The sequence below is a fragment of the Bos javanicus genome, chromosome 15, assembly GCF_032452875.1.
Source record: "Bos javanicus breed banteng chromosome 15, ARS-OSU_banteng_1.0, whole genome shotgun sequence".
NCBI classification, from domain to species: Eukaryota; Metazoa; Chordata; class Mammalia; order Artiodactyla; family Bovidae; genus Bos; species Bos javanicus.
Window position 1 is genome coordinate 74031750 of NC_083882.1, and position 22842 is coordinate 74054591.

The 22842-nt window shown below is 40.8% G+C and overlaps 1 protein-coding gene across 1 annotated transcript in view; it reads left to right on the forward strand.

Moving 5' to 3' along the window:
- Window positions 1–505: 505 nt before the first annotated feature.
- HSD17B12 (hydroxysteroid 17-beta dehydrogenase 12) overlaps window positions 506–22842 on the forward strand; it is a 177263-nt gene continuing 154926 nt past the window's right edge. Inside the window, exon 1 of the mRNA XM_061381190.1 lies at window positions 506–816. Coding sequence (XP_061237174.1) covers window positions 657–816 — 160 coding nt within the window. The 5' untranslated portion in view covers window positions 506–656. The remainder of the gene's footprint in view (window positions 817–22842) is intronic.

A 22842-nucleotide genomic window follows, 5' to 3' on the forward strand; every position in this document is an offset into this window, starting at 1 on the left:
ACAGGAGAGGCAAGCGTTTATTCGGAAAAGCTTCAGGGAACAACGACAGCACAGTTGACAATGATACCGAGTTGTTTAATGAAGATGTGAAAACAAAACCACGGCTCCGCCTCAACTTACTACTACCATCTTGCTATTCACGAGCGCCGTCTCTCCTTCCATTGGGTCCTCAAACCCGAGCTCAAACCAGACTGGGTCTGATTGGCCAATCGGAGCACAACCTCCCGTAGTCTCGAGGACTCCTCCCGCCAATGAGAGACTTGGGCGATTGGTGGGGTGAGAAGTCCTCCCGACCCGCGGAGGAATCCTGGGGGCGTGGTGACGCGTTGGGCGAGGCTGAAGTTTGATTGGCAAGTGAGCGATCAGCAGCTTAGAAAGGATACGCGGTCGGGTGGGAGAAGGGGAGGTCGTGGGTGGGGCAGTGGAGCTAGAGTCAGCCAATGACTGGCGCGCTGCTCGCAGAGCGAACGATAGGTCACCAATGGCGGCACGGATATGGTGCTGTGGGCGGGGCTTAGGCTCGAAGCGGCGACGGAGGCGGGGGGGCAGCGCCTATTACTGTCGTGCTCACCGTCACTGCCGGCACCTCTTCCTGGATTCATTCATTCGTGTTTTTTTTTTTCATTCACGAAGGTAGTGAGGCCTGGTTGAAAGGCATGGAGAGCTTTTTGCCTGCCACCGGTTTCCTGTACTGGGTGGGCGTGGGCACCGTGGCCTACCTGGCACTGCGTATCTCATGCTTTCTCTTCACGGCCGTTCGGGTCTGGGGTTTGGGTAACGAGTCGGGGGTCGGACCGAGGCTCGGTGAATGGGCAGGTGAGTCGAATTCCGCGCCGCCCTCCCCCGACTCCTGCTGCGGCTCGCGCGGCTCTGGGGCTGGCCTGGCTCGCGCTGACTAGTTACGGGCCCGGCGCTTGGCCTTCGCGTCCCCAGCTCCCCTCTCCTTCTTTCTGAGGCTCATGCGTCTTGCGTACCCGCTTGTCCCTCATGCCGTCGCCTGCCTTGCTTAGACTTGTAGTAGAGTTTTTAAACGGAGAAGGCAATGGCACCCCACTCCAGTACTCTCGCCTGGAAAATCCCATGGATGGAGGAGCCTGGTAGGCTGCAGTCCATGGGGTCGCTAAGAGTCGGACACGACTGAGCGACTTCACTTTCACTTTTCACTTTACTGCATTGGAGAAGGAAATGGCAATCCACTCCAGTGTTCTTGCCTGGAGAATCCCAGGGACGGGGGAGCCTGGTGGGATGCCGTCTATGGGGTTGCACAGAGTCGGACATGACTGAAGCGACTTAGCAGTAGCAGCAGAGTTTTTAAGTACTAAACACACTGCTGGCTTAATTCAGCGAATCTAAAGTGCCACTTGGGTGCGGGAGAAATCTGGCCTCAACTCGCTGGGGCTTATGCCTTTTAAGCCATTCCGGGTCCAGGGAGTTAGTTGTCTTGCTGGTTGCTTCCTCAGTCACAGGCTACCTCTTAGGAGAGTTTTTGAAACAAAAAGTCTCTGGCTTGAATGCAGGTCCTGTGCCCAGGATGAAAAGCATTCTGTTGCCTTTTGGGGGGCGAGGGTGGAGAAAGGACAGAATTTCAGAAGTCTTTCTGCTTTTTGGAACCTTGGATTCGGCCTATTTCATATAATTTAAAAATCTTTTTTTTTTTTTTTAATTCTTGGCTAAACTATCCTGGAGTCCTAATGACTAGCAAGAATTATTGTTTCTTCAAGACGGTAACTCTTCATGTAGAAGTCAGAAATGCCTTCTGCAGAAGGAGATTTGCAGGAAAGAGTATTCCCACAGAGTGAGTTAAACAAACCTAATCATAGTTTCGCGTGTTAGGGTGTCTGGTTTACCATTCCCTCTACACAAGAATTCTGAAGATGTAAGGGAAAGGGCAGATTAGAGAAGTTGGGAAAATTCCACAAGAAAGTTTTGGTTTTTTCCATTTCTGCCTTTTTTGTTGATTTTCTTTCCCTTTGTTTTGTTTTTATTAGCTTTTTTTTTTAAAACCAAGTGATATTGCCATTCTCCGGTTATTCATTCTGCTGTTTTATAATTGATTTTTTAAGTTATGATTGGTTTTATATATAATTCACAGAGCATTTTGTTGAATTTTGGGCTGGTCAGGGGTTGCTTTCAGGCTAGGCTCAAATAAGGTATATAAATAATATTACTCCGTATTCTTAACTTTATTCACTCAAACATTTCAACAACTTAGTAGGAAAAACATAAATTAACCTTTTGGAACTGCAACAAAAAACATCTCAAGTAGGAAAGAATAAGCATCTATTAACATAATACATATTTTTAAAACTTACTGTTTTTTCATCATTGAAAAAGCAAGTGAAGTGCTTAACGTTGTTATAATCAAGATTATAATTTCACTGTTGATAAGCCTGAGTTCTTGGTTGTCTGGTTTGGAAAACTTGTTGACTTTTGAAATAGTGGAATAAGACTCCAGTGTCTTAGAAAATCATATATGAGGATGAATAAGTTTTATAGTTTGTAATTAAAGACTTATGGTAATTTTTTTTAACTATCTAAAATTGATGACAGTGGCTGGTAACTTAAAGGATCTAAGTTATCTATATAATAATCCATAGGAAAAGCCAAGTGTTATGACCTTGTCATTTCATGAGTAATATTTATATTGAAAAGATTTGACCTCAGAGGAAGGTTTTTGATAAATTAAGGGCAGTGTTTAAAAGATTAGAAATGAGATTTGAACTCGAACACTGGTAATCTAGCAGAGAGGCTCATAAAGTGAAATATTATCCAGTTTACTTGTTGGGAAATTTCTCTTTTTTAAATACTTACGTAGAAGAAATGAACAAGTTGTTACTTGTAACATTACTTACATGTGGTGGCCTGAATCTTAAAATACTTTGTCCTTTATCTCTCCAAATTCAGGGAGTGTTTGGAAAACAAAAACTGAAATGATTTGGAAAACAAAGCAGCAGACATGATACTTGAGTAATTAGGGTTAAGTTGTAATTAAAAACAGGTAATTTGTTCAACCGAGTATTAGGGTAACCATGTCAGGGCTCCTGTGCCTGTGGCCCTGAAAGCCAAACTGACAGCTGGTGTTTGCAGCACGATGAAGGTTTATCTGGGGCTTCCCAGGCAGCGCTGGGGGTAAGGAACCTGCCTGCCAATGCTTGAGATGTAAAAGATGTGGGTTAGATCCTGGGTCGGGAAGATCCCCTGGAGGAGGGCATAGCAACCCACTCTGGTATTCTTGCCTGGAGAATCCCATGGACAGAGGAGTCCAGCAGGCTACATAGAGTCACGAAGAATCGGAGGTGACTGAAGCAGCTCAGCAAGGAAGCAGCAGACCGGTGTGGGAGACAAGTCTCAGATCCACTCTGACTTTGTGTTTAGAGTTTTTCTGTTTTTTTTAAAGAGGCTGGGATTAATCATCATCTAGTGACGTTTCCATAACATTTCTTAATCATAGTTTTGGGAGTCAGGGTGACTTGCAGCGACCCCATGGACTGCAGCCTACCAGGCTCCTCCATCCATTGGATTTTCTAGGCAAGAGTACTGGAGTGGCTTGCGATTGCCTTCTCCGAGGAGCAGCAGCAGCAGGGTCTGGTTTACAATTCTCAGGCCAGGTGGCCCATGGCACAGGAGTCTGTGAGCTCTCCATGCCCTAGAGGAACAACTTAAGTTTGTACATTAATGATATTGACAACAGCAGTTTCAGTATGTTAATGATGTTAACAATAGTGATCGTAGTCTTCTGATTCTGGTTGATTGGTGTTCTGTTAGCACAGGATTGAGGTAGAAGGGACCAGAAAAGAAATAAAGTTTTGGATAAAGAGATTAATCATAAACTCAGTAAGGGAGTTTGGTTTTAGGGGGTCTTGCTGTCATTAGAGAGGCATTGTCTGCTTTCTAATACTGATGTTTAACATCTTCCTCTCCTTAACCAATTATTTTTGCCTTCTAATACTGATGTTTAACATCTTCCTCTCCTTAACCAATTATTTTAAGTATTATATAATAATGTGTGTTGAGTTGGTGGTATATTTTTATACTTGTCATGCTTAAGTCTCTGCATGTGAGTATGTTTAATTCCTCTCCTCCCCCTCACCTTAGATTTTAGAATCTGAGAGGCAGGGACTGTGGGTCCTCCTTTTTTATTTTTTCCCACAGTAATTGGCACATTGATCAGATACCAGATCTTCTAAACATAAAAGCCTGGAAAATCCTTGAAATACAGTTGGACTTTGCAGTCCATAAAAATACTCCAGACCATAGATTCCTTAGTCTAGTGGGTTTTTAAGACCGCCCATTACCTGGCCCATCCTCTAGCTTATCAAGAGCTGGGTCATCCCTTCCTTCATTCTCTCCGGTTACAGTCCCATGCAAGTAAATTACTCTGATTTCGCTAGGTCTCTAGTGGGTGAGTTTAGCCGGTTTAGTAGGTAAGTCTCTCTTGCCTGCCATTGTCATGTGACACTTTCTGTATTCCTTCCAAGAACAAAGTCCTGTGAAAGTAGAGTTTCAAGTTGTTTGAAAATCTTTGTAGCAAGTTATGAAAAGAAGATGGCAAACAAAGGTGACCCGGTCTATCAGTTTCCTGAATGTCAACAGGGAGTTTATTACACTTCCCAAGCTGAACCTCCAGAGAGTCACTAAACCCATTTGAGAATGCCAGAGTGATAAACCTGGCACTTTGACCAGAGTGAAAATGAAAGTAATGCTGGGTATTTTTGTTTGTTTTGTCTTTTTTTTTTTTTTTAGAGCAGGGCAGGTGGTAGAAGGCAGAGAAACAGATGAACTTAGTCATAAAAGTTCTTAAAAATATTTATTCATTTTGCATTTCAGCTCTGAAAAGGAAGTCTGTAGGCCTAAATGAACACAGTCTCCAGATGGGAGTTGGCAGGGTGCTGTGTGCTCAGTCGTGTCCACCTCTGTGGGACCCCATGGACTGTAGCCTGCCAGACTCCTCTGTCCATGGGGTTTTTCGGGCAAGCATACTAGAGTGAGTTGCCATTTCCTTCTCCAGGGAATCTTCCCTACCCAGGGATTGAAAATGCATCTCCTGTGTCTCTTACATTGCAGGCAGATTCTTTACCTGCTGAGCCATCCAGCAAGCTCGGGGGCAGCCTTAAAGCCCTTGGGCTCCAGCTATGTAAGAGATGGCAGGTGCAGCTGGAGGATGGGACCTAAAAGCATGCCCTAGTCTTATTTGGAGGAAAAACCAGAGAGGATGGTTTCCTGGAATGAGAAATTCAGCCTCTGTACTCTGAGCTATTTCCTCCAACCTTACACTGGTCTCCATTGTCTCCTGCTTTGTGTTTTTTTTTTTTTCTTTTTCCCTCTTGTTCTTCCTTTCTGTGCAATATTAAGTTTCTTCTAAAGGGTCAAACGTGAGACCTCAGAGACTCAAACCTGGACTTGGAGTCTAGCTCCTCCTCTGTACTTACTAGAGTGTAGCATTGAGTAAAGTAGTAGATATCTGAATCTCACTTTCCTCATCTGCAAAATGGGGATAATACTGGTGCTGTTTCATAGTATTGTTGTAAAGGGTAAATGAGAATACTTGCTCTATGTAAAGCAGATGGTGCAGTGCCCTTGTATATAAATGCTTGATAACTTATTGTTACTAGTCCAAAAGTCATGTATGGATCTGAGAGTTGGACTATAAAGAAAGCTGAGTGCAGAAGAATCGATGCTTTTGAACTGTGGTATTAAAGAAGACTCTTGAGAGTCCCTTGGACTTCAAGGAGATCCAACCAGTCCATTCTAAAGGAGGTCAATCCTGGGTGTTCATTGGAGGGACTGATGTTGAAGCTGAAACTCCAATACTTTGGCCACTTTATGCGAAGAGCTGACTCATTTGAAAAGACTCTGGTGCTGGAAAGATTGAGGGCAGGAAGAGAAGGGGATGACAAAGGATGAGATGGTTGGATGGCATCACCGACTCAATGATGAGTTTGGGTAAACTCCGGGAGGTGGACAGGGAGCCTGGCGTGCTGCGGTTCATGGGGTCGCAAAGAGTCAGACACGACTGAGCAACTGAACTGAACTGAACTAGTAATACTGTTAACCTTAGCAGCATTATGTACCTATCACTTAAGCTAATTGACAATATAAGGCTTAGTAAGAAAAAATTAATAGCTGGTTGACTCCATCTTCAGAAAACTGAGATTACCTTTGCTACTGCAGTTGAGAGTGTTGAGCTTCAAAACTAATTTTCTGTTTATTTTTGTTGGTTGAAGAAATTTATTTCTTTCGGTTTCAGAAAAAAATTATTGAAAAATTTAGTGAATAGAATATATGGGTAAGTGGATTTGAATCAGTCAATTCCATTGTCTTTAAACTTTGTAGGTAAAGGATGAGTTCAAAGAAATTTAATAGTGTGTCTTTAGGCTGCTATACCAAAATACTGTAGACTCAGTGGCTTAAACAACGAACATTTCACTCACTTCTGAAGGCTGGGAAGTCAGATCAAGGTGCTGGCAGATTCTGTGTCTGGTGAGGAACTGCTTCCTGGTTTATAGATAGCTGTCTTCTTGCTCTATCTTTCCATGACAGAAGGGGCCAGGGAACTCTCTGGGGTGTCTTGTAAGGGCACAGATAGCATTTGTTAGGGCTCCACCCTCATGATCTAATCACCTCCCAAAGACCCCCACCTCCAAATACCATCACATTCAGGGGTTAGGATTTCAACATATATATTTTGTCCCTAACATAGGAATTCAGTCTGTAGCATAGATCCTTCATTCCATTTCTCTCCTGCTCTTTGATCTTGAAAATAAAAATACTGAAATATTATAGCAATTTGTATCTCTGCCTTCTGGCATAGATGGTGATTATGGCAGGGAGGGCGGGTGGAGAGTGTGATCCAACACTATTCATTTGTCCATCCACTGCCCAAATCCTCTTGAGTTCTGGCCAGGGACCAGGAGGATGGCCAGCAGGAACGAAGAGCAAACTGCCCTGTAAAGTGGTGAAGAGCAACGCTCTTGGTTCTATGGCACCTTGCGCAGGAAGGTCAGAGTGGTGTCTGACCTGAGAGCTGAAGGGAAGTGAAGAGTAGCAGACAGAGCAGGGGGATCAGGAGGTGCTAGGCTCCTGAGTGGAGAAGGATCAGGGTCCCCTTAAAATAAGACCTGAGTTCCTGGAGCCAAAAAAGCGTCGGCCTGATTTAAGATGGGAATGGAGCTGGGTGAAGGGGCCAGTGACCAGGGGAGTTTAAGAACATGGAAAACAATTGTGGGGATTTTAAGCAGAAGGGTAATGTTGAATTGCAACTTTATTTTTTATTTATTTGGCTGTACCAGGTCTTAGTTGTGGCATGCAGGATCTTTTTTTTTTTTTTTAATTTTTAACTTTACAACATTGTATTGGTTTTGCCATATATCAACATGAATCCGCCACAGGTATACATGTGTTCCCCATCCTGAACCCTCCTCCCTCCTCCCTCCCCCGTACCATCCCTCTGGGTCGTCCCAGTGAACCCGTCCAAGGATCTTTAGTTGCAGCATGCACACTCTCAGTTGCCACACGTGGGATCTAGTTCCCTAACCAGGGATCGAACCTGGGTCCCCTGCATTGGGAGCGTGGAGTCTTAGCCACTGAACCACCAGGGACATCCCTGAGTTGCAACATTTAAACATAAATTTCTGCGTCTGTGATCTTTCCAAAGCTGTTGTATTGCCACAGAATTAGATCAGTACAAATTATTCAGATAATTTCCATTAAAATTGCCTTTAAAAAGGCAAAATCATACTTTATAGTCAGGGAGGCCATTTCTGTGCACTTTCTGGTTATCATCTTTCAAAGACTATGTCTCCCTGGGGGATGTCTAATCACCATGGTGTGGAAAGTGCTACTCTTAATCAGGGACCAGATGATAAGGTTGTTGAATGAACCTGGAAACCAGGTCATTGCTTTCTCTAGGTCACTCCATAGAACTGAGGTGTGATAGTTGAGAAGCCTGCCTCACTTTGTTTTGTTATTGATTTTGTCTGGTGAAACAATGCGTTTGCCCAGTCTCTTAACTGGCAGTTCCAGGGAGACTATCCAGTTTCTGAAAAGTTATCCTTACTGGTGTTAAGTGAAGTTATTTCTAGTTAAATGATGCCGTCATTGCAGGAAGAGAGGAAAGGCAAGAAAAGAGGAAGGTCTTAAAAAAAAAAGAAAGATTTGAACCATTACTGCCTCTCAAGAGTGTGGCGGTGGGTAACAGTAGTGCTAAGGGGAAGTTTGGCTTTGGGGTCAGTGCAATGTGAGCTTTGCTACGTGCTAAGCTGTTTGACCTTGGGCAAAGATTGCTAACCTCTGAGCATAGCTTCCTTCATCTATTAAATAGGGCCAATAACTTTTCGGGATTATTATGACAATAAGATGATAATGAGGGTCTCATGTAACCTTTTGTGTGTTTTTATGGGTATCAAGGAACACATATTTAGGGTATCTTTATTTGTACACATTGTTCTTATTTGATAAAAGGGGATTGTTGAAACCACGAAATAATGTAGTTCACTCAGCAGGTAAACTATTGGACATCTGAAGCTGTGAATAGATCAGTTACAAGGTGATTCATGCTACTGCAGGAGAATTCCTTGTTTTATGGAAAGATTTACCAAAATCTTGGTTTACCAAAATATGGTTCCCATTAGTGAACCTAAGCTATGATGGACTTAGAAAAATCTGGTCCTATGCAACTTTTCAATGACATTTGTAAAAACCTTAGGTCATCTTCAACTCTTCTTCTGGGACCCATGTACAGTCTGTAAGGAGACCTTGTTGACTTTAACTTCAAAATACCCAGAATCCAGTTTCTTCTATCACTCTGCTGTAAGCTACCAAAATCTCTTGCCGTGATATAATATCAACCTCTTGTCACTGATTCCATCTCGCTTCCCCTATAATCGTATCTTAAAGAGCAGCCAGGGAACCTGAAAAGCTCTAGTCAGATCATGTGATCCTTTGCCCAGATCCCTCCAATATCTTCAGATGAAAATGCAAAATCCTTCCTGTGGTTGACAAGGCTTTTGACCACCTGCCTCCTGCCTTCTTTTACCTCTCCTCTCTGCCCATGTTTTGTCTCTTTTTCCCTCCCTCCCTTCTAGCTGCACTTTCTCCTTGAACTCGATTCCTTAAACATGCTTGGCCTTGCTGCCTTGACCTTTGGTTATCTCCTCTCCTTGAAAGCTCCTCCCCAGATGTCCATTTGGCTAAGCCTTCTTCCTTCCTTCTAGTCTTTACTCAGATATCACCTTCTCAATGAAACCTTCCCTTCTATCTTTAAACCAACAATCCAATCTCCTTCATGCCTCTTCTGACCCTGTTAGCCTGCTCTAATTGGGCTTTATGTCGTTTGTCACCATCTCCCATTCTGCAGGTGTTGTTCATTTCTGATGTTTCGTGTTTGTCTACTCCTATTAGAGTGGTGGCAGCACCATGAAGACAAAGATCTTTTTTGTTCGCTTTTGTATCTCCAGCACCTAGAACAGAGCCTGCACATAAACACTAATACTTAGTTATTGAATGAATGAAAATATTCAGGTACTCCAGTATCTTTGAGGGATAATGTATTTTTTTTGTGTGGGGGATTCTCTTCTCTTTCTACATTCTCTTTTTAGTTATAAATCTAAGAGCTATTTGTGGTCTTCCCACCTCTGAAAGTGAGATTATTTAGTCTAAAAACAAAATATAGACTATAACCTCAGGGAGGTGTTCTCATAGTAGAGACCCTGGAATCACACTGCCCAGTGTGGCTTTCTGTGTCCCAGACACGCCTGTACTCACCTGCTTCTTTCTGCTTCTGTGTCCTTTTGTTCTTGCAAAGACGTTCAGCGGCTTCAGCGGTTGGTGAACGTTGTTCTCTGCCTAGAGTGACCCTCCTTCTGTTGTTCACTCTTCCTTATGCCTCCTGTTGATGAACTTCTACCTACTTTTCAGAGTCCACATTCTGAATGTTTCTGTGCAGCTGCCCAGATGGAAGCCATCATGTACTTTTGGAATTCTAGTAGCTCTAGTTTTATCCTTTTTTGTGGGCTTTTCCAGACTTTACCTTCTTAGTTGTTTGTGTGTTTGTGTGCACCTGTGCATGCACACATGACTTTGTTCTTAACTATAAACCTGTCAAGAGTGTACAATAAATTATATATAGTGAATGAATATATTTTCTTTGAGATGTATTTTGACGGGGGTGGGATGTTTTCCATTTTGTGGGTTATATTTTGCAAAACTAATTTGTACACCTTTTTTTCTCTTTGTTTTAAAACCTGAAGTGATGCCTTAAAAGCTGGTTGAAATTAAACCAAGGCTGACTAGACAAAGATGGGTTATTGAATTACTGCAGCAGAGCTGGGACAACAGTTTTGAAAGTATGAAATGCAGTGAGAGCAAAAAGATGTCTTTGTGCGTGTGTGTGTGTGTGGTGCTCAGTTGATAAATCATGTCGGACTGTTGTGACCCCATGGTCTGTAGCTCGCCAGGCTCCTCTGTCTGTGAAATTTTTCAGGCAAGAGTAATGGAATAGGTTGCCATTTCCTTCTGCAGGAGATCTTTGCAGTTCAGGGATCGAACTTGCATCTCCTGCATTGGCAGGCAGATTCTTTACCACTGAGCCACCAAGGAAACCCATCCTGTGTAGCATAGGTAATAAGCTAATCTTTTTTCATACATGTGTTATAAAGCCAACCACTATGCCAGTTTAATAAACATTTCAGTATTAATAAAAATTTGGTAATATATTTAGTATTTAAACCCAAGATTTTTTTTTTAACCTCCTTTTGTCTGCACCACGTGGCTTGTGGGATCTTAGTTCCCTACCAGGGATTGAACCTAGGCCTTCAAGTCCCAATCACTGGATCACCAGGAAAGACCCCTCAAGTCTTTAAAAATTGTTACAAGTAGACTTTGCTTTCATAAGAGAGTCTTTCCCAATGAAGGTTTTAGTAAAGTTTGCTAATTTGTAAAGCTGAGATGAATTAGTGAAAAAATTGAATTCCAGGATGTATTGACCAAAATGTAGTTTTGTTATTTCAAAGGCCTGATAAAATGAACCCATACCTTCTAGAGCCTTCAGACCTTTTGGGGAACATTGGGCTAAATTTCCTGGAATATCTCTTTGGTAGTAAAAGCATTGAGTGGTCAGTGTATATAGTTAATAATTGCTAGAAAGTTAACCACAGAGCATTGAGTATATGCATTTTTTTCCCATTATGGAAAGAAGTGAATACTGCAGTTGGTTGATCATCTACAGAAGTTAAGAAACTTGAGAAAACTGAAAAGTCATAAGAGACTGATGAGAGAATGCCAAAACTGGAAGGACCTCTTCAGTTGAACTATTAGGGAAAGAAGCTGGAAGAGGTGAGATGATAATGCAACCTTTTGTGTGTGTTTATGGGTATCAGGGAACATGACAGAGAATATCTAGGCAAGAAGATCAGTGGCAAAGAGCAGAAAATGGGGGACGCGTCAGTGGTGGGTTGATTAAAAGCAGTGGTAGGAGAGGGGCTTCCTAGAGTCCGGTGGTATAGACTCCACTGCAGGGGGCGCGGGTTTGATTCTTGGTCGGGAAACTAAGATCTGACGTGCCCAGCCTCCAAAAAACAAAAAAAAAGTATCTTGAAAAAACTAATGGTAGGAATGATGAGCAGCAGACTCTGACAGCAGAACAGATTTGTGAGGGATGAATTAAGAGAGGAAAACTAGTAAGGAGGACCAGCAGAGGCGATGGTGGTAACAGCAAGGAAGTCGGCAAAACCGAACTCATCACACATGCCCACCGCTGGCGTGGCGCATAAAGCCTTCTCCCTACAAGAGCCTGAACTCTGAAGAAATGCCGCGTCTCCGTAGCCCCAAGGATACCATCATTTCCTGTTCTTGGTACATGCCTACATGGACATTAAGATCGGGGGACTTCCTCATTATATATGGTGCTTTAGGCCAAGTGAATCGATCCAGTATGTCTTATCTGTAGCCGTGGCTGCGCCTATAGCCTTAACTACAGATGACGTTGATGACACTAAATTGCCAAGGAAATATTATATAGGTTTTAGGATATGCGTCTCAAGATGGCCAGGAAAGGGTATACAGTCTCCTTTAGAAATTTAAATTCTAGTTTTTAAAGTTCCCTTAACCCTCCTGGTATGTTAAAAAAAAAACCCCTAATTCTCCAGATTGATTTTACTGTAATGCCTGGTGGTAATTGCTCACTACCAAGCTCACTTCCAGTGGAAATGTTGCCAAGCTTGCTTTAATGATCACTGAAACTCCCATCTTGTCACATCAACGGAGCTAATAAAGTAAACAAGCTCCCCTAATCTTGCACATTCAGTCTAATAATTTTGCTGTGGAACAGGGAGCAGCTGCTTATCTATGTGTTTCAATACCTGTCATTGCCTGTCTTGAGAAAGGAGGGGATGATCTCCTTATAGATAAGGGGGGGGAAAAAAAACCCACAGCAGGTTAGACAACGATGTTCACACATTCTAAATTAGAGGAGGCTGGATTAATGAAATTTTACCATAATGATGACATCTCAATTTACAAATTGCTTTTGTAAGTTTTCTCAGATGATTTCCATAACCAAGTCATATACCAAGACCAGAGGGAGCGGCAGTGACTCTAAGGAGTGGTGCACAGCTAGTAAATGACAGAAGAAACTGAATCCATGTGTTCTAACTCCAGGCTCCTGCGAAAGCTCCTGATGAGGAAGTTTGCAGTACCTGTCCAAGAGTCTATATGTCCGAGACTTCCTCAAATGTTACCTGAAAGTGAAAGGTCTATTTCTACCGTATTTTTGTCATGACAATATCCATGGGACATAAGAATCAATTGGAGGTGCTTGTTAAAAATAGAGCCTAGGGCTTCACTCTAAACCCACTCAATGAAAATCTCTAAGAAAAGAACTTGGGGAAATGTATTTTTTTTTTTTTTTAACAAATTAAGTTGATTCTTAAGCTCATGCGTTTTGGGAAGCACTGGGCTGGGATCGGGCTAGTCTTGGAAGAAGGCAGTGGGTTATACATGCAGGCTTTTTAGCCAGATAAGCTATTCTTAGTACCAGGGCTTGGTTTATAATAGTGTTAAAACTTCCCAGTGATTTCTGTACTAAATATTTACATGTAATTTTGACAGTTAAATGGAGATTCTATTTTAGGCTACTTCTGTGTTTGTGCATTCAAAATAGATTATGAGAAAAGCAAACAAAACTTGAAACTTCTGTATGTTGCTATTCAATGAGAACTACAAGCAGCATACCCAGCCTTTACTAATTGGAGATCAGGTGAGGGTAGGGGGCCAATAAGAATGGGTTTTGGTAGATGCAAATAATGGAAAGTTTACTTTGCTTTTGGGTAAGACCATAGGAAGAACAGCTGAAGACTCTGAAAGCTTCTTCACTATAAAGAATTGAGAGAACAGTATGTTCTTATTTTCTGTTTGCAGTTTTTTTTGGTGGTCCCATTTTTTAGTTTATATTTATTGCATTTATAGACAAGAACATTTAAAATCTTTCTTTAAAGGTGGATTTTTACAAAATTGTCTTTATTTATTTTACAAAATTAATGTAAGTGATACTGATTGGGCCAATAGACAGGAGAGGATATTCATTTTCTTAAAAAAAAAAAAAAAATTTTAAAGTCCTCCAAATGATGAAGAAGCAAAATGGGCTTGGGTTTAAACAGAAGAAATTCCGATTTTAGTGGGCCATCTCGTTGACATTTGTAGTGATTAAACAGTGGAATCAGTTTGTTCATTCATTCAGCAGATAATATGCATTATGTGCTGACTATATCCTGGGCATACAGCACTGGAGCTGGGGATTAGTAGAGAGTAAGAAAGTGTTGGCCTGTACCTTCTTTGTTCTAGGAGAGGACACAGATCATTACAAAAGCAGCTCCAAAAAGTTTATTGGGAGCCAGCTATGGGGGTACCTCTTCAGAGGTTTAAAGGTTTTCTGGAAGAAGTAACATTTAATCCAACATGTGGAAGGAAAGATGATGATGATAGTAATGGTTAATAATGGGAATAAGACAAAATGAAAAAACTTACCACGTACCAGATGCTCTTCTAAGTGCCTCAGTTAATTCAGTTGCTCCAATCAGGTAGGTCTCCTTAATACCCCCATTTTACTGAAAGAAAGCTAAGATAAGAGAGTTGTTGTTGTTCAGTTGCTAAATCATGTCTGATTCTTTGCAGTCCCATGGACTGTAGTATGCCAGGCTTCCCTGTTGTTCACTCTATCCTGGACTTTGCTCCAACTCATGTCCATTGAGTCAGTGATGTCATCCAACCATCTCATCGTCTTTTGCTCTATTCTCCTCCTGCTTCAATCTTTCCCAGCATCAGGGTCTTTTGTTGGGCCCTTCTCATCAGATAGCCAAAGTATTGGAGCTTCAGCATCAATCCTTCCAATGAGTATTCAGGGTTGATTTCCTTTAGGATTGACTGGTTTGATCTTCTTGCTGTCAGAGGGACTCTCAAGAATCTTCTCCAGCACCATAGTTCAAAAGCATCAATTCTTTGGTGCTCAGCCTTCTTTATGGTCCAGCTCTTACATCGGTACTGGAAAAACCATAGCTTTGACTATATGGACCTTTGTCAGCAAAGTGATGTCTCTGATTTTTAATATGCTGTCTAAGTTTGTCAGAGCTTTCCTTCCAAGGAGCAACCGTCTTTTATTTTTTGTGGCTGCAGTCACTGTCTGCAGTGATTTTATAGCCCAAGAAAATAAAATCTGTCACTGCTTCCACTTTTCCCCCATCTATTTGCCATGAAGTGATGGGACTGGATGCCATGATCTTAGTTTTTTGAATACTGAGTTTTAAGCCAGCTTTTTCACTCTCCGCTTTCACCCTCTTCAGTTTCTTTTCTGCCGTGAGAGTGGCATTATCTGCATATCTGAGGTTATTGTTATTTCTCCTGGCAATCTTGATTTCAGCTTGGGATTTATCCAGCCTGGCATTTCACATAATGTACTCTGCATATAAGTTAAATTAGCTGGGTGACGAAATACAGTTTCGAAATACTCCTTTCCTAATTTTTTTTAAATTTTATTTTATTTTTAAACTTTACATAATTGTATTAGTTTTGCCAAATATCAAAATGAATCCGCCACAGGTGTACATGTGTTCCCCATCCCGAACCCTCCTCCCTCCTCCCTCCCCATACCATCCTTCTGGGTCGTCCCAGTGCACTAGCCCCAAGCATCCAGTATGGTGCATCGAACCTGGACTGGCATCTCGTTTCATACATGATATTTTACATGCTTCAATGCCATTCTCCCAAATCTTCCCACCCTCTCCCTCTCCCATAGAGTCCATAAGACTGTTCTATACATCAGTGTCTCTTTTGCTGTCTCGTACACAGGGTTATTGTTACCATCTTTCTATATTCTATATAAATGTGTTATTATACTGTATTGGTGTTTTTCCTTCTGGCTTACTTCACTCTGTATAATAGGCTTCAGTTTCATCCATCTCATTAGAACTGATTCAAATGTTTTCTTTTTAATGGCTGAGTAATACTCTATTGTGTATATGTACCACAGCTTTCTTATCCATTCATCTGCTGATGGACATCTAGGTTGCTTCCATGTCCTGGCTATTATAAACAGTGCTGCGATGAACATTGGGGTACACGTGTCTCTTTCCCTTCTGGTTTCCTCAGTGTGTATGCCCAGCAGTGGGATTGCTGGATCATAAGGCAGTTCTATTTCCAGTTTTTTAAGGAATCTCCACACTGTTCTCCATAGTGGCTGTACTAGTTTGCATTCCCACCAACAGTGTAAGAGGGTTCCCTTTTCTCCACACCCTCTCCAGCATTTATTATTTGTAGACTTTTGGATCGCAGCCATTCTGACTGGCGTGAAATGGTACCTCATAGTGGTTTTGATTTGCATTTCTCTGATAATGAGTGATGTTGAGCATCTTTTCATGTGTTTGTTAGCCCTCTGTATGTCTTCTTTGGAGAAATGTCTGTTTAGTTCTTTGGCCCATTTTTTGATTGGGTCATTTATTTTTCTGGAGTTGAGCTGTAGGAGTTGCTTGTATATTTTTGAGATTAGTTGTTTGTCAGTTGCTTCATTTGCTATTATTTTCTCCCATTCTGAAGGCTGTCTTTTCACCTTGCTAATAGTTTCCTTTGATGTGCAGAAGCTTTTAAGGTTAATTAGGTCCCATTTGTTTATTTTTGCTTTTATTTCCAATATTCTGGGAGGTTGGTCATAGAGGATCCTGCTGTGATGTATGTCGGAGAGTATTTTGCCTATGTTCTCCTCTAGGAGTTTTATAGTTTCTGGTCTTGCGTTTAGATCTTTAACCCATTTTGAGTTTATTTTTGTGTGTGGTGTTAGAAAGTGTTCTAGTTTCATTCTTTTACAAGTGGTTGACCAGATTTCCCAGCACCACTTGTTAAAGAGATTGTCTTTAATCCACTGTATATTCTTGCCTCCTTTGTCAAAAATAAGGTGTCCATATGTGCGTGGATTTATCTCTGGGCTTTCTATTTTGTTCCATTGATCTATATTTCTGTCTTTGTGCCAGTACCATACTGTCTTGATAACTGTGGCTTTGTAGTAGAGCCTGAAGTCAGGTAGGTTGATTCCTCCAGTTCCATTCTTCTTTCTCAAGATCGCTTTGGCTATTCGAGGTTTTTTGTATTTCCATACAATTTGTGAAATTATTTGTTCTAGCTCTGTGAAGAATACTGTTGGTAGCTTGATAGGGATTGCATTGAATCTATAAATTGATTTGGGTAGTATACTCATTTTCACTATATTGATTCTTCCAATCCATGAACATGGTATATTTCTCCATCTATTAGTGTCCTCTTTGATTTCTTTCACCAGTGTTTTATAGTTTTCTATATATAGGTCTTTAGTTTCTTTAGGTAGATATATTCCCAAGTATTTTATTCTTTCTGTTGCAATGGTGAATGGAATTGTTTCCTTAATTTCTCTTTCTGTTTTCTCATTATTAGTGTATAGGAATGCAAGGGATTTCTGTGTGTTGATTTTATATCCTGCAACTTTACTATAGTCATTGATTAGTTCTAGTAATTTTCTAGTGGAGTCTTTAGGGTTTTCTATGTAGAGGATCATGTCATCTGCAAATAGTGAGAGTTTTACTTCTTCTTTTCCAATTTGGATTCCTTTTATTTCTTTTTCTGCTCTGATTGCTGTGGCCAAAACTTCCAAAACTATGTTGAATAGTAATGGTGAAAGTGGGCACCCTTGTCTTGTTCCTGACTTTAGAGGAAATGCTTTCTATTTTTCACCATTGAGGATAATGTTTGCTGTGGGTTTGTCATATATAGCTTTTATTATGTTGAGGTATGTTCCTTCTATTCCTGCTTTCTGGAGAGTTTTTATCATAAATGGGTGTTGAATTTTGTCAAAGGCTATCTCTGCATCTATTGAAATAATCATATGGTTTTTATTTTTCAATTTGTTAATGTGATGTATTACATTGATTGATTTGTGGATATTGAAGAATCCTTGCATCCCTGGGATAAAGCCCACTTGGTCATGGTATATGATCTTTTTAATGTGTTGTTGGATTCTGATTGCTAGGATTTTGTTAAGGATTTTTGCACCTATGTTCATCAGTGATATTGGCCTGTAGTTTTCTTTTTTTGTGGGATCTTTGTCAGGTTTTGGTATTAGGGTGATGGTGGCCTCATAGAATGAGTTTGGAAGTTTACCTTCCTCTGCAATTTTCTGGAAGAGTTTGAGCAGGATAGGTGTTAGCTCTTCTCTAAATTTTTGGTAGAATTCAGCTGTGAAGCCGTCTGGACCAGGGCTTTTGTTTGCTGGAAGATTTTTGATTACAGTTTCAATTTCCGTGCTTGTGATGGGTCTGTTAAGATTTTCTATTTCTTCCTGGTCCAGTTTTGGAAAGTTGTACTCTTCTAAGAATTTGTCCATTTCTTCCACGTTGTCCATTTTATTGGCATATAATTGTTGATAGTAGTCTCTTATGATCCTTTGTATTTCTGTGTTGTCTGTTGTGATCTCTCCATTTTCGTTTCTAATTTTATTGATTTGATTTTTCTCCCTTTGTTTCTTGATGAGTCTGGCTAATGGTTTGTCAATTTTATTTATCCTTTCAAAGAACCAGCTTTTGGCTTTGTTGATTTTTGCTATGGTCTCTTTTGTTTCTTTTGCATTTATTTCTGCTCTAATTTTTAAGATTTCTTTCTTTCTACTAACCCTAGGGTTCTTCATTTCTTCCTTTTCTAGTTGCTTTAGGTGTAGAGTTAGGTTATTTATTTGACTTTTTTCTTGTTTCTTGAGGTGTGCCTGTATTGCTATGAACTTTCCCCTTAGGACTGCTTTTACCGTGTCCCACAGGTTTTGGGTTGTTGTGTTTTCATTTTCATTCATTCCTATGCAAATTTTGATTTCTTTCTTGATTTCTTCTGTGATTTGTTGGTTATTCAGCAGTGTGTTGTTCAGCCTCCATATGTTGGAATTTTTAATAGTTTTTCTCCTGTAGTTGAGATCTAATCTTACTGCATTGTGGTCAGAAAAGATGCTTGGAATGATTTCTATTTTTTTGAATTTACCAAGGCTAGCTTTATGGCCCAGGATGTGATCTATCCTGGAGAAGGTTCCATGTGCGCTTGAGAGAAAGGTGAAATTCATTGTTTTGGGATGAAATGTCCTATAGATATCAATTAGGTCTAACTGGTCTATTGTATCGTTTAAAGTTTGTGTTTCCTTGTTAATTTTCTGTTTAGTTGATCTATCCGTGGGTGTGAGTGGGGCATTAAAGTCTCCCACTATTATTGTGTTATTGTTAATTTCTCCTTTCATACTTGTTAGCATTTGTCTTACATGTTGCGGTGCTCCCGTGTTGGGTGCATATATATTTATAATTGTTATATCTTCTTCTTGGATTGATCCTTTGATCATTATGTAGTGACCATCTTTGTCTCTTTTCACAGCCTTTGTTTTAAAGTCCATTTTATCTGATATGAGTATTGCTACTCCTGCTTTCTTTTGGTCTCTATTTGCATGGAAAATCTTTTTCCAGCCCTTCACTTTCAGTCTGTATGTGTCCCCTGTTTTGAGGTGGGTCTCCTGTAGACAACATATGTAGGGGTCTTGTTTTTGTATCCATTCAGCCAGTCTTTGTTTTTTGGTTGGGGCATTCAACCCATTTATGTTTAAGGTAATTACTGATAAGTATGATCCCGTTGCCATTTACTTTATTGTTTTGGGTTTGAATTTATATACCGTTTTTGTGTTTCCTGTCTAGAGAATATCCTTTAGTATTTGTTGGAGAGCTGGTTTGGTGGTGCAGAATTCTCTCAGCTTTTGCTTGTCTGAAAAGCTTTTGATTTCTCCTTCATACTTGAATGAAATCCTTGCTGGGTACAATAATCTAGGCTGTAAGTTATTTTCTTTCATCATTTTAAGTATGTCTTGCCATTCCCTCCTGGCTTGAAGAGTTTCTATTGAAAGATCAGCTGTTATCCTTATGGGAATTCCCTTGTGTGTTATTTGTTGTTTTTCCCTTGCTGCTTTTAATATTTGTTCTTTGTTAATTTGATTAATGTGTGTCTTGGGGTGTTTCGCCTTGGGTTTATCGTGTTTGGAACTCTCTGGGTTTCTTGGACTTGGGTGATTATTGCCTTCCCCATTTTAGGGAAGTTTTCAACTATTATCTCCTCAAGTATTTTCTCATGGTCTTTCTTTTTGTCTTCTTCTTCTGGAACCCCTATGATTCAAATGTTGTAGCATTTAATATTGTCCTGGAGGTCTCTGAGATTGTCCTTATTTCTTTTAATTCGTTTTTCTTTTATCCTCTCTGATTCATTTATTTCTACCATTCTATCTTCTAATTCACTATAATCCTATCTTCTGCCTCTGTTATTCTACTATTTGTTGCCTCCAGCGTGTTTTTAATTTCATTTATTGCATTATTCATTATGTATTGACTCTTTTTTTATTTCTTCTAGGTCCTTGTTAAACCTTTCTTGCATCTTCTCAATCCTTGTCTCCAGGCTATTTATCTGTGATTCCATTTTAATTTAAAGATTTTGGATCAATTTCACTATCATTATTTGGAATTCTTTATCAGGTAGATTCCCTATCTCTTCCTCTTTTGTTTGGTTTGGTGGGCATTTATCCTGTTCCTTTATCTGCTGGGTATTCCTCTGACTCTTCATCTTGTTTAAATTGCTGAGTTTAGGGTGTCCTTTCTGTATTCTGGCAGTTTGTGGAGTTCTCTTTATTGTGGCGTTTCCTCGCTGTGTGTGGGTTTGTACAGGTGGCTTGTCAAGGTTTCCTGGTTAGGGAAGCTTGTGTCGGTGTTCTGGTGGGTGGAGCTGTATTTCTTCTCTCTCCTTTCGAAGAGTTGGGTTGTTTTTCTGGGTGCCTGATGTCCTCTGCCGGCATTCAGAAGTTGTTTTGTGGAATTTACTCGACGTTTAAATGCTCTTTTGATGAATTTGTGGGGGAGAAAGTGTTCTCCCCGTCCTACTCCTCCGCCATCTTGGCTCCTCCCTCCTTTCCCAATTTTGAACCAGTCCATTGTTCCATGTCTGGTTCTGCCTGTTGCTTCTTGACCTATATACAGGTTTCTCAGGAGACAGGTAAATGGTCGGGTATTCCCATCTCTTTAAGAATTCTCCACAGTTTGTTGTGATTCACACAGTCGAGGCTTTAGCATAGTCAATGAAGAAGAATTAGATTTTTTTTTTGGAATTCCCTTACTTTTTCTATGATCCAGTGGAAACAATAGAGAGGTCAAGTCATTTGTCTGAAGTCACATAGGTGGTTACGTGGAGGAGCCTCTGGGGTTGGAACTCCTGTGACCTGTCTGCAGACTGCATTGATGAATGAGGAATCGGTGGGTAAGGGGAGTGGGAGAACGGGAGAGTTTTCCAGCTGAGAGAACACTTTGGGTGATGACCCTGAGGAAAGTAACACCTTTCAGAAACTTTGGGCAGACAGTCCTTGGGAGAGGAGAGGCAAGAGATAAGACTTAGAGAAAGGGGCAGCGGGCCAGTCCTAAAGGACCTTGAGAGCCTGTGAGGGTTTTGTTTATCCGAGGGCAGTGGGGAGTCACTGAAAGATTTCCAGCAGTAGATCTCATGATCAAGTGTGTATTTTGAACAGTTTACTGCGGCAGGTTGGAGACTGCATGCAGAGAGAGCCACCCAGGAGATAGGGAGCCCAGCAGGAGCCCAGTGGTTGTGTTGGTGGTCAGCCAGGCGCTGAATCATGGTGGTTTGGATCAAGGTCATGGGGGCAGAGACTGAGTGAGGGAGTCAGACAAGAGAGACACGGATACAAGTCCTGGGCCCTCACCGTAGATGTGTCCTGGGCCCCCACCATAGATGTGTCCGGGCAGATGGTGATGCTGACCTTGGAAACACAAAGGAAAGGACCAGGGTTGGGAGGAAAATAGTGATTGCTCTGTGGCTCTGTGTGGATGTCCGGCAGTCTTCCTATAGATTAGCACTGGACTGAGCCTGGGTAACTTACCACAGTCCTTTGGCTTAGCAGTCATTTATAGTTGTAAGAAATTATATGCCATTAATACATCTTGTATTTTACAGAAAATTTAGACGGACTTCTGTGGTGGTGCAATGGCTAAGACTCCACGTTCCCAGTGCAGCGGGCCCAGATTCAGCCCCTGGTTAGGAAACTACATTCCACATGCTGCAGCTAAGACCTGGCACAGCCAAATAAATAAATTTTAGAAACCATTATTAAACTTCAACTTTTATTTTTAACTTATGTAAAAGCTGTGATTAGGTATCAAGGGTTAAGGATATATTTAAATTATTGGTATTGAAGTGTCATTTCAACTCTATTGTAACTGGAAGACTCTCAAGTCTGACATAACTGCTTAAAGTTCCATTACTATATTATAAGTGTTACTGTAAGAGGTAATTATAAGTTCCTGTCATTTCTAATCCAATAGCCCATTGTTTTTGTCTCCAGGTTTAAAGATATTCAGAGAGTACTTTTTCTTTAGTTAAAAGTTTTCTATTGCAACCTTCATTTAAGCTAGATTCTCATCACTTATGACATTGATGACATAACAGTACTTTCTAGATCTCTATAGTGAAAGTATTATCTTTGATATGAGGAAATAGTTTTCAGGTGTACTTTGAATCTAATTTTAAAAACTATAGCAAAGATTAGGACTATATATGAACATCCAAATCTTCTAAAAATATTTGCTTCAAAATATATTACTTTTTAAAGAAATTGTGAATTCTTTTTTGTGGGGGAAGCTTCTTAATATTTCTTCAAATGGAAACACTAACTTTTCTCTCCTTTTGCATTCCTGTCCTTGGGTTCTCCCAGAGGTAGATACTGAGAGACAGGGAATCAAGTGCAATCAGTTTTTTGGAAGGTGATCCTAAGAAACACCAATAGGGAGGGAGGCAGGAAAAGGAGCACAGCCAGTACAGGGGGTATTGTCGAGGCTCTGTGATCACCCGGAGCTAAGGCAGAGCTCAAGCTTCAGAGTTTCTTCACCTGCACGGTCTAGAAGCTCAGATGTTTATACCCCCATGGCCATTAGTCACTGGTTGAGGGCTGTTGGGAGGAGCATTAATCTAAGAGCACTTAGGTCCACTGTGCACTTGCTGGCTTCAGCTACCAGATAACGTGGTTGGGCAAAGAGATACACTTGGAACGTGCTCTGCAATGGTGTGGCCAGAGTGGATGTGGACAGGGCATCACCAGCTTAGCTCTAATTCCCATCATAATATTTCCCCTTGGTTTCTTTCTTTTTTTTTTTTAATTTTTTAAAAGTTTTTTATTTTAAGGTCTTTGTTTTTTATGTGGACTTTTTTTTTTGGTCTTTATTGAATTTGTCACAGTATTGTTTCTGTTTTCTGTTTTATTGT